Source organism: Arachis duranensis, chromosome 5, assembly GCF_000817695.3.
Source record: "Arachis duranensis cultivar V14167 chromosome 5, aradu.V14167.gnm2.J7QH, whole genome shotgun sequence".
Classification (NCBI taxonomy): Eukaryota; Viridiplantae; Streptophyta; class Magnoliopsida; order Fabales; family Fabaceae; genus Arachis; species Arachis duranensis.
Window position 1 is genome coordinate 82272575 of NC_029776.3, and position 18209 is coordinate 82290783.

General features: G+C 36.2%; 2 protein-coding genes across 2 annotated transcripts; one reads left to right on the forward strand and one right to left on the reverse strand.

Annotated features, from left to right (window-relative positions):
- Nucleotides 1-5507: 5507 nt before the first annotated feature.
- LOC110281555 (uncharacterized) lies at nt 5508-7168 on the reverse strand. Its single transcript, XM_021143896.1, has 3 exons — nt 6404-7168; nt 5841-5946; nt 5508-5728 (listed from the first exon to the last, which is right to left on the reverse strand). The coding sequence occupies exons 1-3, from the start codon at nt 7166-7168 to the stop codon at nt 5508-5510; spliced, it is 1092 nt and encodes a 363-aa protein (XP_020999555.1).
- A 4791-nt stretch (nt 7169-11959) lies between these two features.
- Nucleotides 11960-12514, forward strand: LOC127747652 (uncharacterized). Its single transcript, XM_052261766.1, has one exon. The coding sequence runs from the start codon at nt 11960-11962 to the stop codon at nt 12512-12514; it is 555 nt and encodes a 184-aa protein (XP_052117726.1).
- Nucleotides 12515-18209: the final 5695 nt, after the last annotated feature.

Below are 18209 nucleotides of genomic sequence, written 5' to 3' on the forward strand. Positions count from 1 at the left end.
AATTGCATATGCTCAGTCCAATGTAAACAAATCAAAGAAGAAGAACTAGATAAACAAATACTTTCAAGTTTCAGCCACACAAGAGTCTACCATGGAGTAAAGAATCATGTAACTCAGATTAGATTGGAGAGTTTAAACTTTAAAGAGAGCATGAGGAAATAGTTTTAAAATTTAGGCTGAAAGTCCTGCCCTTCTCTGTTGTAGTTTAAAAGAAATTTTGGAGTATTTTTTTATCGAGACAGTGAGATATTGAATAATGGTGTTGAAAAATAACATCCAATTTTATAGGTATCATGTAATGAATATTATATTTATCTATGTGATTTTTGGCTTTCATTTTTTCAATTTACAGTGTGTTTGATGGAGTAAATTTAGAAAACAAATCTAAAATTTATTTTCCAATAGAAAAATTAAAAAAAATTTCTATTTTACCTTACTGACGGATTTACAGACGGATTTTCTGTCTGTAATCATGATTTTCCAAAGTTTAAATTACAGACGGAAAATCCGTCTGGAAATCCGTCTGTAATTACAGACGAAAAATCCGTCGGAAAATCCGTCTGTAATTACAGACGAAAAATCCGTTTGAAAATTCGTCTGTAATTACAGACGGAAAATCCGTCTGTAAGTTCGTCGCCTTCAGGAAATAAAGGGAGAATTTACAGAGGAAAAATCCGTCGGTAACTGGTAAAAATCCGTCTGTAATTTTCCGACGGAAAAAAAATCCGTCAGTAAATAATTTCCGACAGGGTTTTTACAGAGGGACAAAATCCGTCGGTAACAAAAAATCTGTCTGTAATAAAGACTAAATCTGTCTGTAAATCTGTCTGTATTAATCCATTTTCTAGTTGTGGATGTAAGTAACAATAAACAATACTAAATTCTGCTAGTTTAAAAAAATAAACAACTTAAGCTGAAAATAATTACTTGCCATTAATATTTTGCCTGTATATAATAGTTAGGTAAATAAATCTTAAAAGAAATCTTAATTTATTATTATTTGTACTACGTTGTTAGATAAATAAAATAAAATAAAAATTATAGGTGAAATCAAATAGATAGAATTCAAAAAAATAACAGTACCAAATGAAGTACAAATAAGAGAAATATGTATTTTATTTTCTATTTATTAATTATTATTATTATAGTGTGATAAATACGGATTGATTTTAAAAAATAAATAAATATAAAAATATATTTTCTTATCTTTTGGCTAGTTTTCTGTCCTCGTTTTATTTATTAGGTCATGATGGAAAGCTCTCAACTAGTAAGAGATTTCAATGAGAAATTAAAATTAAAAAAAATGTCACATTCAACTCCAAACTTAAAAATTGTCAATTTAATAGGTCTTTTATTTTATATATTCTTCATCTATTTATATTTTTTAATGATATGGAACTAATTTTTTATACTCTTCACACTTACAATGTACCGACCCTCAATATTAAAAATATAAATATAAATTACTTATAATTTATTTTATAAATTGAAGTTCTTTACTTTTAAAAATTATTTTATTAAAAATAATTAAATTAATTTATAACTATTTGAATTGAATTAAATTTATATTATTATAAAAATGGCCGGAGGTCGTTATTATACATATATGCCATTATATATATTCATTATGTATATATATTAAAGAAGGAAAAAGAGCAAGCCGAATGTGGCTTACATGCTTTCATATATATACTTATGACACCTAAACCCCTTATATGTGTAACATTTTCCATAAATCATGATCATTAGCACGTAATTAGCATTGCATATTTCTTTCTTGGGTGGTACAAGAGAGATAGGACCGAGAGAGAAAAGAAAGAAACCGTGAACTTTCCAAAAACTTTCGCTTTCGATTTTTTGAGATTCGTAATTTCAATAAAAAATCTAATACGATAAGAGTGTTTGTATCTTCCTCTTCTACATATTGGCATCAATTTTTTTATCGATGAATGTTGACAGTGACGTAGCTCTCCTACTTTTGAGTTCGGCCAACTGAAGTTCTATGAGGCACAGATGATTTCTGACATTTTTTTCTTCGGCAACTCGGTCAGAAAGTTTCTCCGTAGCCTCGAGTATTTTAATTTCGTATGAAAGTAGGTTTTGGTAATTTTAATATGAATTAAATATATTCTTGATGTGTAATTGTTGGTTTGATGATTATTGCTTGAATTTGAGTGATTTTGTGCTTAAAATTTTGTTGAATCTCGTTGAATTTGATGCTTTAAAGTTTGGCCATTATAGATCCGATAAGGACCGAACTGTTTTTGATGTATTTGAGGGCTATTGTTAAACTTGAATATTGAGAAAATTGATGAGATTTTATGGTTGAAAGATTAAAATTAAAAGTTGTGAAAAATTCGTAACCAAAAAAGAATTTAAAATTAAATATATATTTTGAAAGATCACAAGAGGAGGTTGTATTTTTGAATATAAAAATGTAATTTGATAAAAGATCGGGGTTAAATTTATAATTATATAAGTTTTTGGGAATTTTGGGTAATAAGTAAAGTTCATGGGTAAAATGGATATTTTATAAAAACTCAGGTTATTTTTATAAATATAAAAATAAGTGAGAATTTAAATATAATTTTGTAAAATATTAAGATTAAGAACAGAATATTAAAGAGTTCGTATCTTATAAAGTAATTAGTAAAAGTTTTAAAAATAAGATTTTATAAACTAAGTTTTAAAAGAAGATTATAAATATTATTTTAATTACTTCTTTAAAATTACTCATTTATATTAAAATAAATCATTATTATAATTAGTATTTATCAAAATATTATTTTGTAAGAATATTATAATGTGTAATATTAATGAGAAAGCAAGCAGAGTAATCTTAAAAATTTTAGAGAACGCAGACTTAATTAAAGGACTTTATAATTCTTTTCCATAAAACACTTAGGAAGAGGCAAGAGAATAATGTCAAAATAATTTATACATACTATGGAATGATAGGAAAGAAAAGAAGAAGAAAGAAAAGAAAAGGAAAGAAAAATATTAAAGAACCTCTACCACAGGAGAGCAGAGGACATGAATGAAAGAATGTATTAAGTAAAGAGACCTCTACCACAGGAGAGCAGAGGAAAAAGATAAAGAGAAAGTTTTAAAAGATTGTCTGCAACAGGAGAGCAGATGCGACTTTGTTTGGGCTTTAATGCCAAATGTATATTGGGGACGTCCACACACTGAGAACTATTTTTCAGATGTAAGCACATTGAAAGTCACACTGTATGTAGCCTAACCGTAAGACTTATAAGCACACAGTATGTATCTGGAAAGCCATATCCGGGACTCGTGCCCGAGCAATGTCGAGAGCGGGTAGGCGACCGACACATGAGCTCATGACCTGCGATAGGACTAGACATGCATCATCCTTGTTTGCGCATATTTGTTTGTGATTGTGTTTTCTATGACTTTGTGTGCGTGTGATTTGATTCTATGTTTTGTAATTGTTGAGTTGGATTGTACTTTGTTGACTGTTATCATTTACTGAAAACATAATAAAATGAACTTAACTAACTACCCCGACCCTACTAAGAACTCCCCAGTTCTTACCCCCTATCTCCACCTCCTTTCAGCTACAGGTGCGAAGGTTTAGTGCGGAGCTACAGGAGCATAGTAGATTATTTTCATAAGTTGAGTGGTTAGAATTTATTTTCCCATCCTCGTTTATTATTTTGTTTTTTTAGAGGGGTAGGATTTGTAATTGAGGTTCTTTGACATAAGTCTATGTATATAAAGCTATGTGAATATATATACTTTTGTGATTAATTAGTTTAAAATAAAGGCTCCTTTCGTTTTCTTTAATAAGAATTTTGTTTCGTATTCGCAAAGGATTAATATTAAATAAAGATAATATAAAATAAAAAGGTTTAGAGGGAAGTAACACTTGAGCTTTTAGTACGATCATGAGGTGCTAAAAGTTAGGGTGTTACATTATGGTACCAGAGCAGTTCGTTCCCGTTAGAGCCTTGGGAATGGACTGACTATGCTTTACTGCATACTCTGAGTGTCTGTCATGCAGTAGGACTTGTTCCGATGACAAGAGTTTGAGTATCAAATGCATGATTGTCTATTGATTAATACTGTTACTCGACCATTGCATCTCTCATGGTATTAGGTCTGGCCAACTTAATACTGATGATTTGTGCATACAGAAACACTAATGGATTGTCATAGACAAAATAGAATTAATAGGTGATGCGAATTATGGGTTTTGAGAACGTTAGAAGTTGCATCTCGGGGTTGCTCGGTCACGTATCTTGTCTTTCCATGGTTTATCTTGAAATTTTGTTTGGGGTTTCTTTCTTGGAAAGTGAACTAATTATTCCCCAATCTTGTTCCTTGTTCATATGCTATTTTCATTTGATCTTAATTACATACGTTTACTTGAATTCCCTGAGATATATGCTATTCTTAAGATGCGGTTTCGTTCTTTTGCTTCATGTCTTGCATCTTTTGTATATCTCATTCCGATTAAATTTGGTTCTTTTGAAGTTCTTGTCTTGAACCTTACATTCTGAATTATTCCCTGGCTGATAGTGTTCTTAAACTATATTATATTTGGTATAAAATGTATTGAATTGAAGTATTTTTTAGTATTATATTTAGGTCATGCTACTTTGAGTAAAATTTTTTCCTCACCTGCTGAATGTCGTGGATGCACCTAGAGGCTACGCATGTAGTTTTGGTTCCCATTGGCCCCAACAAGTGCTGTGACAATTGCAAAAAGGATGGAAATTATCGAGACTAATTAAAGGCAGTTTGTTGGCATATAATATTCTAATTAGTTAGTTTTTTTTTTTTTTGCAGAAGTTAACTTTTGGTATACCATAGTTAGAATGTAGATGGGTTGTAGTTATGGTCTAAAATAATTTCTGCTCCATTTCAAAATAATAATGATAACATGAATAATAATAACAATAATAATCGCTCTAACCCTGCCCCTTTATCTTATCGAAATAGTAATGATGATGATGATAGAAAAACAATGAATTGTTTTTTTTAAACAAAAGAGCTCAACACAGTAAAGTAGAACAAACAGAATTAGATAACAAAACAACAGAAAACAAAAAAAACAAAATAACACAAGACAATCCCTAAGTCATCTTTGACATCGCCATCAACAACAAAAGGGATCCACACATTTCCACTCGTTATAGCTATGCAAGGTCATGTTGATAATTTCTTCTACATCTTTGCTTTGATTCTGAAAAATCCTTATATTCCTTTCTAACCAAAGGTTCCAAACTAGTACACAGAAGCACATCAACCACTATTTACGATCCTTCTTTCTATGTGGTTCTTCTGTCCAGCTAAGAAAATGATCCTTTATTGAACCTGGAAAAGACCACTATCGGCTAAACGCTGCTATCCACGCACACCACACCTGCCAAGAAAACTCACAGCCAAGAAACAAGTGATGGACCCGTTCCACATCATTGTTACATAAAACGCACCCAATATCTTCCTGACTAATAATCCCGAACCGACTCAGTCTTTCCTTAGTACTCACCCTTCCTATCAAGACAAACCAAGCAAATAGCTCCATGCTTGGGGGCACCACCCCCTCGTCCCGGGCCATCGCACGGAAAACTATAACCGAAATCCTTTTTATCTGGCATTAACTTGGAACCGCGTGCATCTAAAGCACCTTTTACTAAGATCAATGTAGTTGTATGTAAACCCATAGCAATAGCATGATGAACCAAAAAGTCTCCAGGACCTATTGTTAAAAATAATGAATTAGTATTTTCATTAACAGCATTTAACCAACCGGGCAACCAGATGCTTCGACCCGCATTGAATGCCGGGCCGCTCGTTGAAGATAAAAGTACATCGAACCCATATTTGCTCAATGGTAATGGGTTCGATCAAAATTTGCTCGGTCTTAGTGAAGTTGTAACTGGATATATCCTCCGGCAGTAATTCCATCTGTAAAACCTGCACAAATGAGTTAGTCAAAAAACTCCTTACCTCTCATATTTTTACATAACTCTATCCTCTCTGTTATTTACTAGCTTCACAGGTCACAAAGCCTCATGTAACTAACCCAGAAGGTCCAACTCCCACTGAAAAAGCTCTCTCCTCTATTGGAAGTTCCAAATCCACTCTAACCCATCCCAAAACCCACAATCCCCTATAACCGATCCACATTGGTTTTAAATAGAGAACAGCCTGGGGAACCGAGCTTTCAAGGATCAACAATGTAACCATACATCCTCCCAAAATTGAGTCCGCTTCCCATCACCAACCTCCATGGACAAGCCCGTAATCATCTTATCCTTATATGTTTCTCCTTGATATGGATCTGACAAATACCATTTCATAGACCTCCTCTAGTAGGTAGCACTTGAGTGGACAACAGCTCGTTAATATTTAGATTATTACAGGAGCAGACCACCTTCTTCCACAATGGACACTCTTCCTTTACAAACCACCACCACCACTTGAACAGAAGTGTAGTGTTACGAACCATAGCGTTGCCCACTCCGAATCCCCCAAGCTTCTTAGGGGCCTGCACCACTTTCCATTTCACTAAAGCTATATGATTCCTTTCATCCTCCTTGGTACAAAGGAATCTTCTCTGCATAGAAATCAGCTTCTCAGCCACAACCTTTGGCATCTTATATAAGCTCAAATAATACACTGGCAAACTATTCAACGCTGATTTTATAAGTACCAACTTCCCAGTCTTATTTAGCACCTTAGCTTTCCACAGGCTCAGTTTCTCCTCCACCTTGTCAATAATATGCTTCCAAGTCGTGACTAATCTCGAATTCACTCCAAGGGGAACTCCAAGATATTTAATGGGTAGGATACCTTCCTTACAACCTAATAAGCTACACATTCGGTGAATCCATAACCCTTCACAATTGATTGCTATCAAGCTGTACTTGTCAAAATTTATACTTATCCTTGACATCAACTCAAAGCAACGGAGAAGCCGCTTGTAATTCTTCACAGTCTCGTCTTCTGGTGGGCAAAACAGAATAGTATCATCCACAAACTGAATATGCAGCAACTCTATACTGTCTCTTCTAACCACCAATGGTGATATGCACCCGTTTCTGACCGCCTCTCCAGCAATTCTATGCAGAACATCTACAACCAGTACAAACAGAAAAGGAGATAGTGGGTCACCTTGTCTCAAACCCTTTTTCATTTTGAACAGCTTAGATGGTGATCAATTTATCAAGATCGACATAGATGTGGTGGTCACACACTCCATTACCCACGCCCTCCACCTACTTTCAAACCCCATCTTATGCAACACAATGTCTACAAAACTCCACTTAACTCTATCATAGGCTTTTTTAAAATCTAGCTTAATAATTGCTACTCCTTTTTTCTTAGTTTAAGCTAGTGAACAGTTTCACATGCAATGAGAGTCCCATCATAGATTTTCTTCCTTTTACAAATGCGCTCTGAGTCTCCCCTACGAGCCTTGGCATCACTGATGTTATCCTCCTAACTAGCACTTTCGAGATAGCCTTATACACACACCCAACTATACTAATTGGCCTCAAGTCTTTGATCTCCTTTGCTCCAATGAACTTAGGTACCAAAGCCATCCAAGTGATATTGGCGTCTGCCAGTAACCTGAACGTCTGAAAGAACCACAACACAACTGTCGTAAACTCAGGTCCAATCTTATCCCAGCACCTCTTGATGATATTCATGTTATACCCGTCACAACTTGGTGCCTTAGATGACTTACAATCCCAAACTGTTTCTCTGATCTCCTCAGCTGACGGCAAATCCTCCAAATTCACGGAATCAACCTCATCTATCCTCCCCCACTAGATCATCTCTAAACCCCACCAAATTCACGGCTAATTAACCCATAAATGAGAATTTATTCTAGAAAGCCTAAAATGTGGTTTTTTATGACTAAATGTGATAGAGGAGATTGAGACGAGAATTTCAATACCAATTATATAGAATTCAGACCAAGATTGGACCGAATGGGTCAAATCGGGCCAATCGGACCCAAAGTGGGCCCTTGGCCCAACATAACTAAACCAAGATCTTAGTTTTCAGCATTCTCTCTCCTCACTAAACACACTCACATGCTGAAATTAGAGGCACAAGAGGGAAAAACACTCTCTCAAGTTCTCTCCCTTGGTTGATCTTCAAACCACCATAACTTTTGATCTAGAGCTCCGATTGCCGCACCGTTTGCGGCCACGCGTTCACCGCGGAGAGCTCTACAAAACCCATCCAATCAATCTTGAGGTAAGCCAAGTTTTTCTCTTCGAATTTCCAGCCTTGTTTTCGAGTTTCATGAGCAAAAATATTGAGATTTTGGGCTCTTTGATGTTATAGGACCCAACTCTCTTGAAGGAGAAGGTTAATCTTGTCTCCTTGGACCTTGGGTGTAGTAAGATTCTCAACCCTAGTGTAATTTATTGTTCTATGATGTTTGGGTATTGAGATGTTGTGTATGGGTATGATGATTGTGGCTTAGGCTGTGTATATGTGAATATTGGAGCTTGATTTGGTGATATTGAAAAGCTTAAAAAGGGTTGGGTCGTGAAAAATCTGTTCTTGGAGGTGTTAAGGCCTTGAGAGCTTGTGGATAAGTGATTTGGAAGTGCTCCGGTTGAGCTTGGGAAATCGGCTAAGGTATGGTTTTAGTTTCCCGTATCTAATATGTAATGTGGTAGGAAATACTTAGCATAGAGGCCCTAAGATAGGCATTGAATGGTTGATGTTATTGAATGGTTGATATATATGATGTGCTCATATATGTGATGATGATTATTGATGCCTTAGTGGTATGATGTATGAGGAATATGCATGTTGTGATATATGCTTGATGATTGAATATGGTTGAATTGTGGGTTGAACCATGTTGATGGTGAGTATGATATTAATTGTGTACAATGATGATTTATTGGAATTGGTATTGTTGAGAATTGGCATGAGGAAGAGTATATGATATGTCAATGTGTTTGAGTTTGAGCCACTTGGGTGAAGTGGGTTAAAATGATGGGATAGTGATTTTGTAAATTGTGGTAAAGTGTCAAAGTGTGAGTTGAGGAGGCTTGATGTTGAATTTGATATATTTTAACTGATTTCGAAGAAAAGGGATGAAATTGGCATATTTTGATTGATTTTGAAAAGAGTTGGAAATGGCTTGTTTTGAAAATGGCATGTTGTGGTTTTGTATGAAACTATCATTTTTGGGCATACTTTGACGGGATATAACTTGGACTACGAATCTCCGTTTTGTGCCAAATCTATTTTGAAATGAAATTGGATCCGGGATGTCCATACCGTTCAAAGAACGGGTGAAAAACGATTTAAAATGAGAAAGTTATGTCCGTTGGAAGATTGGGGTTTAAATCTGTGAATTCTGCAGCTTTTAACTTAGAAAAATTTTTAGCAGAATGACCCCTTGCTCGTGGGCGCACTTGGCGCGTACGCGCCGTTCTTTCGGAAAGCACCATCCACGCGTGCGCGGGCGCGCCGATGTGCTGCACCCAATGCTCAGCCATTTTGCCCGAGAGTTGTGCCAGAATTGTGCCAGCTTTGTGCTAGGGGCACGAGAGCACCCACGTGTACGCGTAGCTGACGCGTGCGCGTCGCTTGGGTATTTTTCAATCCACGCGTTAGCGTGCATGACGCATACGTGTCGATGAGTTTTTGAGGCCATCCACGCGTGCGCGTGGAGTGCGCGTACGCGTGGCCCTGTTTTCATCCCAAAGTTAATTTTTGAGTTTTAAAAGCCAAATTTCATACTTCTAAGCCTCCGATCTCACCACTTATGTCTTAAATCATTATGACATGTCTAGCTATGAGAAAAAGGGCTAGTGAATGTGGTAACTTACGAGTGAAGCAAGGGAAAAATGAATGATCAATGAGGATCAAAGATGATTATGTGAGATGCGGAGGATGGTGGTGGAAGTGCTTGATATGCCATGGGCCGAAGGGCCGTAATTATTAATGAACTGGCTGGTTATGGATTTAACCGTGAGCTGGATGGCTAGATTATTGCCGTGTTACGGCGGAGCCATGATTATGGCCGTGTATAAATGTATATATGCTGTTGAATGAATTGTGAATGTTGCACTTCCACTGTTGGAGATGAGAGTTTTCCTGGGAGGAAGTAGTGGCTAGCCACCACGTGCTCCAGGTTGAGACTCGAAGCTCTTTTGACCTTATGTCATAAGTGTGGTCGGGCACTGTGAAAGACTCGGATGAGCTCGTCCCCGTAAATATTCACCAGTGAAGGTGATGATATAGATCATGATTATGATCAAGTTTATGATGAGTATAACTCGAGTTGGGGATGCGTGTTCTCCCAATCCCAATTTTCCTTCCCTTCACGATTCCTCCCAGCTCCCAGGTTCATGCTCCATTTCTGTTTGTTTTTCTGTTTTTTTCTTTTACTTGTTCATTTCTGTAGTTACTGTAATTGTCTGTTAGTTACTTTAAATTCAAATGTTGCATGTTAAGCTAAGTTAGAAATATCTGCTGTTAGGTAGCTAGGACTGGATAGAAGATTCTAGGCCTGATAAGTACTCCGTTTGTGTTTATTTTCTGTTTGTTGATTTGTCTGATAAGTGCCAATTTTGAGCTACTCTGTATACAAATTGTGTTGCCTGCATGCTAAACCACTGCTGCTGTACTTGATTGATGTTGTGATTATGTTATTTGTGCTATTTTGCTACCGGGAACGTCCAATTTTAAGCCGGAATGCTACCCGATTTTCCAGAAAATTAGTTTTCTTTTGTTCTTTCTTTCAATTTTGGGCCAATTTCCGCTTCCTTTTAAACTTCCCAGATTTGCATCAATCATTGTGAATATGAACCGCAACTTCTCTTGTCTTTGAGCAAAAATATCATCATGCCAACTAATCCATTTTCTAACTTACTAATTTCTTTAACCATTTGACATTTACTCACCTCTAACCCTCTTTAACCATTCTTTCTAAAGTGTGATGATTTTATGCTTAATAGGTATGAGTTGTTGACTTTAATGAAGCTTGCATTCTTGGTTTACTTGTTCACTTATGTTTACTTGTTCACCAAGTCTTTTCATATTCATTGCAACATCATGATTGTTCTTAGCCAAATGTATCCTGAACATGCCTTCTTTGTTACATGCTAAGTGTTTTATTGCTTATGTTCTATCATATTTTTTCAGGATGTCGGATAAAGGGAAAGCTATAGCCACTGCCTCCAAGAAAAGGAAACTCTCTACACCCTCTATTCCCTCCATCTACAAGCATTATGCTAAGAATCCATTAAATGATGAAGAAAAAGAAAGTCAGCAGTTACCTTCTACCAACCCAACCAAGTTTCCCAATCTCTACTGTGAGCTTCAATTTTCCAAATATCGAACAACGAAGCTTAACATTGAGAAGAAATTGCTCCTACCCAATGATGTGAGGCGGTCGATTACAAGTCGCATCCTAGAGTTGGGTTTGGACTTTGTTGATAGAGATTTGGGGGATATCAACATTTCTTGGGTCAAGGAATTCTACTGCAACTTCTTCCGCCCCACTTTGGATTCGGTTCAGGTGCGGGGTAGAGAGATCATGATTACTGAGACTGCCATTGGAGAGGCATTACAGTGCCGGCATATTCCTGATGACTTGTGTGCCCATCAGCAGGCAGAGATGGCTATCCATACCATGACTTTTGATTATGAGGCACTTAGGAGTGTCATTGGTTTACCGGATGCTACATGGGTTATGGATGCAAACAATACCAAGTCTAAGGGGATGCTATTTGCTTACTTGACTAGAGAGGCCAAGACTTGGCAGATGATCTTTGCCCACTATGTCTTGCCTACTACTCATTTCTCTGAGATCCCTATGGAGATGCTTCTGCTGATTGGGTGTGTTATGGAGGGGAAGGATGTCTCTTTTCCCCGCCTTATCCGACAGTGCATGTGGCGGGCGCATATTCGTGGCCTACTTCCATTTCCCACCTTGGTCACGAGTATGGCGTCCCTAGCTGAGGTACCCTGGCTGGACGATGATGTGACACCACCACCCCCTGATGCAGATGACAGGGAGGTTACTATTCCCTGGGGTGGTTGGGTGCATGAGAAGCCCCCTGCTAGACGTCGTTCTAGGGCTAGAGCAGTCGTGGGGACACTTTCACCGTCAGCCCCTACTGCAACCCCATCCTCTTCTACCGCCGCAGCTCCATCTTCATCCACAGCTCCACCTTCAGTCCCTGAGCCTACTTACCTACTGATCCAGTGTCTATTCCAGTTCTTAGAGCGTGAGAGACTCCATGTCAGATGCCGATTAGATCGGATGGACCAGGCGCTCATCTCTCTGGGTGCCGAGCTACCTCCGCTTCCCGATTCTCCGGCCTCCGATGAGCAGGATCATCAGGAGGAGGGTGCGGAGGTGCTGACTCAGCAGGATGCTCCTCCAGCTGCCCCAGACACCACAAAGCTACAGCCACAGCCACAGCCAGAGCCAGTCCCACAACCACAGACAGAGCCCGAGCCCACCGTTGTACCCTCCACTGATCCTCCAGTTTAGTATCGAGGACAATGCTTGTTCTCAAGTGTGGGGAGGGGACCGGTGAACTTTTCAGCTACTCTACTAGTTACCTTATTTTTGCATATCTTTTGTATATATTTTGATGCATTTTTAGTTTACTTTAGATACTTTTACTGCTTATTTTAGATTTTAGATATCTTGATACTTTTGGATATTTCTAGATATTTTGGATTTTAGATTTCCATACTTTTAGTTGGATTTTTCTTTATATATTTTTGCATATCTTCCTTCTTAGTTTGTGGTTGTGATTAGAATTCATACTTTGAATTGCAAACACTTAGTTACCCTTTTTGCATAAGAAATTGATTTTAAGTGGAAAAGAAACGGGTGAACTAAGAAAATTTTTAAATTTTTCAATCACAACAATGCTTAGTCAAATAGTGAGATTTTCCAAGAAATTTAACTATAGGGCATTAACCCAATTGATTGAAAGAAAACTTTTGGTGAAGCTTGCTTGAATTCATACTTTGTGAAGCATGTATTGAATTAAGAACACAAGCTTGTGAGACTTGAGCCTATTGATGTGGTTACATTTTATAACCACTTATTTTCCATTCTTGTGTGAAATTGTTCTCTTTCTATGATTGTGATCCTTGATTTGCTTAAGTCTATATGTCCATTTATTTCTTGTATTTATGCATTTGTATGATTGAGGCCATTATTTCATTAGCCTACTTACCCAAATAGCCCACCTTTTACTCTCCATTGTTAGCCAATTTTGAGCCTATGCTTAACCAACTTGTTCTCATTTTAGCACATTACAAGCCCAAGGCGAAAAACCAATGAAAGTCCTTGTTTAGATCTTTGATTAGCCTAGGCTAGTGAGAGTGTTTATTATTTAAAGTTGGTGAGGCTTGGGAACATTGGAGGGGATGAAAAGGGTAGTACACTTTCATGTTTAGGAATTGGGAACATATTCATGTATTGATTAGATGTATAGACCTTATGCATTGATGTTCTCGTATATAGCTTGAAAAAGAAAAAAAAAGAGAAAAGAAAGAAAGAAAGAAAAGAAGAAAAATAATAAAAAGGGGACAAAATGCCCCAAGGTGAAGTTCAACAAAAAAAAAAGGAATCAATGCATAAGTGTTATGAATTAAAGAATAGAATGCATGAGTATGTAAGAAAAAGTGAAGAATGGGTAGTTAGAATAGTTTGAATTTGTATAGGTCATTATATAGGATAGGTGGGAAAGTCTATACTAATCCAAGATTCAAATCCTAGTCCACTTAACCATAAATGATCCTACCTTGACCCTAACCCCATTACAACCTAAATGAAAGACCTCATGATGAATGTATGCATGCATTGAATAAGTGTTGATTGTTAGAAGAAAATCAAACTTTGGAAAGCATGAATAGAAGAGAGTTGAGTGAATTAACCCTTAAACACTTGAGTGAATAGAGCGGATACACATCCGGTGAGGGTTCAAAAGTTCAATTACATGTATTCACCCGTATTATCTATATTCTTGCAAGTTTGAGCTTCTTTTTGATAATTCAATACAATTGTGGTTTGGACTTAACTCCTATTGCCCTAACTATTGTGCTTTCACATGTCTCTTGGGAATTGATTTGTTTGAACTAAGCATTTCCAATTGCTTTAGGTAGTTGCATTTAGATAAGCTCATATAGCTTAGTTGCATTCAATAAATGTCATACCCCTTAGTTCCTTCTTATTTTAGCATGAGGACATGCTAAGGTCTAAGTGTGGGGAGGTTGATAAACCCCATTTTTAGGATTTATCTTGTATTGAATTTAGGGTGTTTTGATAATCTTTTCTCACATTTAGCCCATGAATTAGCATGGTTTTGTTATCTCTCCCATATTTGTGCTTAAGTGTAAAAACATGCTTTTTAAGCCTTATTTTGATGAATTCTAATTTCTCCTTGATTCCATAAGATGACTTGATGTGTTTGTTAGTAATTCCAGGATTGAAATAGGCTAGGCATGGATCAAAGGAGCAAGGAAGGAAGCATGCAAATGGAGAGAAGCACAAAAGACAAAAGAATTGATCTCGGCCAAGCACGCGCACGCGCACAAGGCACTCGCGCACACATTGCAGAATCGGCCAGGGATGCGCACGGTACGGCCAGAGACGCGCACGCGTACCGTGCGCGCACGCGCCAATGGTGGCACATGACTTCATTAATGCAACACGTGCCTGGCGATTTGAGAGGGTTTCTGAACCCATTTTGGCGCAAAATGCTGATAGAAAGGAATAAAAGGATCAAGGATTGAAGGGGAAGGCAATTATTGAATCTAGGGAATCATATAGCATAATTAGGATTAGTTTTAGAGTTAGTTTTAGAGAGAGAAGCTCTCACTTCTCTCTAGAATTAGGATTAGGTTTAGGTTAATCTCTCTTCTTAGATCTAGGTTTAATTCATGCTTTGATTCACTTTTCATTTATCAATTCTTAATCTTCTCCCCTTCCTCTTTCTAGTTATGTGCTTTAATGATTGTAATCCTTCATTTTGTTTTGGATAGATTGTTGTTCCTTTGTTTCTTTCAATAATGCAATTTGAGGTAATTCATGATAATTGTGATGTTTTCCTTTTATGCCTTCCAAGTGTTTGATGAAATGCTTGGTTGGATTTTAGTGTAGGTTTTGTTCCTCTTGGCCTAGGTAGAGTAATTAGTGACTCTTGAGTTATCTAATTCCCTTGTTGATTGATAATTAGAGATTGCTAATTGGTTTGGAATGCACCAAAGCTAGTCTTTCCTTGGGAGTTGGCTAGGACTTGTGGCTCAAGTCAATTCATCCACTTGACTATCCTTTATTTAGTAGAGGTTAACTAAGTGGTAGCAATGAACAATTCTCATCACAATTGAGAAGGATAACTAGGATAGGACTTCTAATTTTCATACCTTGCCAAGAGCCTTTTATAGTTGTTAGTTTATTTTCATTGCCATTTACTTTTCATGCTTCTTATCCAAAACCCCAAAATAACTCATAACCAATAACAAGACACTTTATTGTAATTCTTAGGGAGAACGACCCGAGATTTGAATACTTTGGCTTATAAATTTAGGGGTTTGTACTAGTGACAAACAACTTTTTGTATGAAAGGATTATTGTTGGTTTAGAAACTATACTTTACAACGAGATTTCATTAGTGAAATTCTAAACCGTCAAAAATCCAATCATCAGTTAGCTACCAGGACTTGTCGGGTTGGCTCTATAACTGACAGATGATATCATTAGCCACTAGGGACAGGCATTCATCATATGCATACTATATGAATTGTTTGAGATTGCCTATTTGACTGCATATTACTTGCTAATTGCCTAAATGCCTTAATTGTTCCTATTTGTATATTTCTTGTTTGATATAACTGTGTTTGCTACATTATACTCCTGCTGGTGGTTGGGAGGTGTGAAGGAATTGGAAAGGAAAGTATTAGTTAGACTGAAGAATCTTTAGTCAGTCGCCATATATGGTTTAACTTGTTTATAAGCTTTGATATTATTTGGAGGAAGTTCTAGGATTGCCTTTGGCTTTCCTCTATTATTATGTATTATATATATGGAAGCTGTTACCATGCTGGGGACCTCTGGTTCTCACCCATGCGGATTTTGTGATTTTCAGATGCAGGAAGTGAGGTTTCCCGTTGAAGCATGCTGGAGACTTCTAGATTTGCGAAGATCCTTTGTTCTCAGGACTATGTTTTGGTTTATATGTTTTGCTTAGATACTTTTATCTCCATTAAATAATACAAACTGTGATGACTCCTTTTATGGGAGATTTTGGAGAATAGGTTTTATGTATTTGTGTCCCTTTGGGTTTCCTTTGGGATTTTCCTTATTTTATCATATGTATATATTGCTATGCTCGGACCGGTTATCTTCGCAGCCGGATTTTGAGTCTTGATATTCCTGTTTTTGACACTCCTTTGTGTATATATAATCTCGCATTGGTTATCCTTGTTCGTTATGTTATCGATCAGAGTGTTGCGCTTTTGAGTTGCAATTTTTTTTGTTTACCCCTTTTTCCTATAAAGGCTCCTAGTTATAATCAATCATTCATACTACTATACGTACTAAATTTTTATTTTAGAGGTCATAATACCTTGCCATCTCTGAATTATGACTTAAGCATAAGACTCTGTATAGTAGGGTGTTACAGTTATCAATAAAAAAATATTCTACTTTAAAGACAAATACTATTTTTTTATAGTATTGTCTATTTCAGTAGATCGAAAACTAATCCACCATGAATTAAAATTCTATTTATTAAAGGTATGTCGTTAGCCAATAAGTTATTACATATATAACACAAGATTCAAATTCCTAATATTCTCTTAAGTGGACGAACTCAACGGATTGGTTTCTGTCATTTTAAGATTGCCAATCTTTAGTTGTAGAAATAAATAATGGTGGTGATAATATCGATAATTCAAAGTTCTGATTTTTTTTTGGTTACAAATATACCATAGAGAAAAAAGTTTGTAAGTTTGGCCATTAACGAAGTTGGACGACCATGATGAACTGAGAAGATACGAAGAAGATGTTAGGAAATTATTTAAATTTCTTAATTTATTTGTGGATAATACATATATTAATTATAATCATAAATTATACTATTTTAACTTAAATAACTTATATAATGGTATCTTATTTATTATTATAAATGCTAAATTGTATACGTCATAATTATTTTTAATTTGGAATTAAATGAGAATAAAACTAGATATTATCTTTTGAACTTTAGATAATAATCTTTTAGATTTTAGATATATTATCTTTTGGCCTTTAGATACTATTTTTTATTTGGACTTTAGGATTTAATCGGTGTCGTGCTCAAATATAAATAGTGCATTTGTAACACCCTATCACACAGAACTATATGCTTAAGCCGTAAAATAAAGGTGGTGTGGTATTACGACCTCTAAAATAATATAATATAATATAATATAATATAATATAATATAATATAATATAATAGCAAAAAGAATATAATATATGAGGAGCCTTGAAAAATAGGTAAAACAAAATCGCGAAATTAAAACCGCAACGCTCAAAAAATAAGATTACTTGCGTGCGAAGAAAACTAAAGTTCATAAATATAAATAGGAATAGAGGGTCAATGATACAAAATAACAAGCTCCTAACTCATCCAGCGAAACTAAGGCTGGTCGGAGAATATTTACATACATACATATACATATATGCCAAAACCCAAAATACACACACACACACACATATATATATATATGCCAAAACCCAAAATACATAGATAAAATCCTAGCTCTTCGTAAACCTCTAAGAGGAACAAAATAAACAAGTTATTTGGAGAGAGTTAAGTACATCTATATACATAAACTACACATCAAAATATAACCCAGGAACCACTCTGCTGCAGAAGTCCAGACGCCTAGCGAGGTGCCTCTCGACTTGCATCTGAAAAAGCAATAATATCGTATAGAATGAGAACCGGGGATTCTCAGCATTGTAAAGGTGCCAGCACATAATATATAAGGTCCTGGGAATGCCAGAGGCAATCCTAGAACACCGACACTCAGATATAAAGCTCAAAGAACTAAAAACAGAAGCCATAAATGGGTGTCCTTCTAAAGGCTCTCTAACCTTACTAAACTTAACCTATACACTAAACTTTCCCACCTTTCCTCCGTTCCTCTGTCTCTTATAAGTTGCACACACAAACAAGTAA

Bases quoted from the DNA above. Each gene is read 5' to 3' on its own strand.
- LOC110281555 (XM_021143896.1), bottom strand. From the start codon at position 7,168: ATGAAAAAGGGTTTGAGACAAGGTGACCCACTATCTCCTTTTCTGTTT. The intron at 5,947-6,403 runs GTCTGCTCCTGT...TCATTTGTGCAG, and splicing joins GTCCATTGTGGAAGAAGGTG to GTTTTACAGATGGAATTACT. The intron at 5,729-5,840 runs GTACTTTTATCT...TTTTAACAATAG, and splicing joins TGAGCAAATATGGGTTCGAT to GTCCTGGAGACTTTTTGGTT.
- LOC127747652 (XM_052261766.1), top strand. From the start codon at position 11,960: ATGGCGTCCCTAGCTGAGGTACCCTGGCTGGACGATGATGTGACACCA.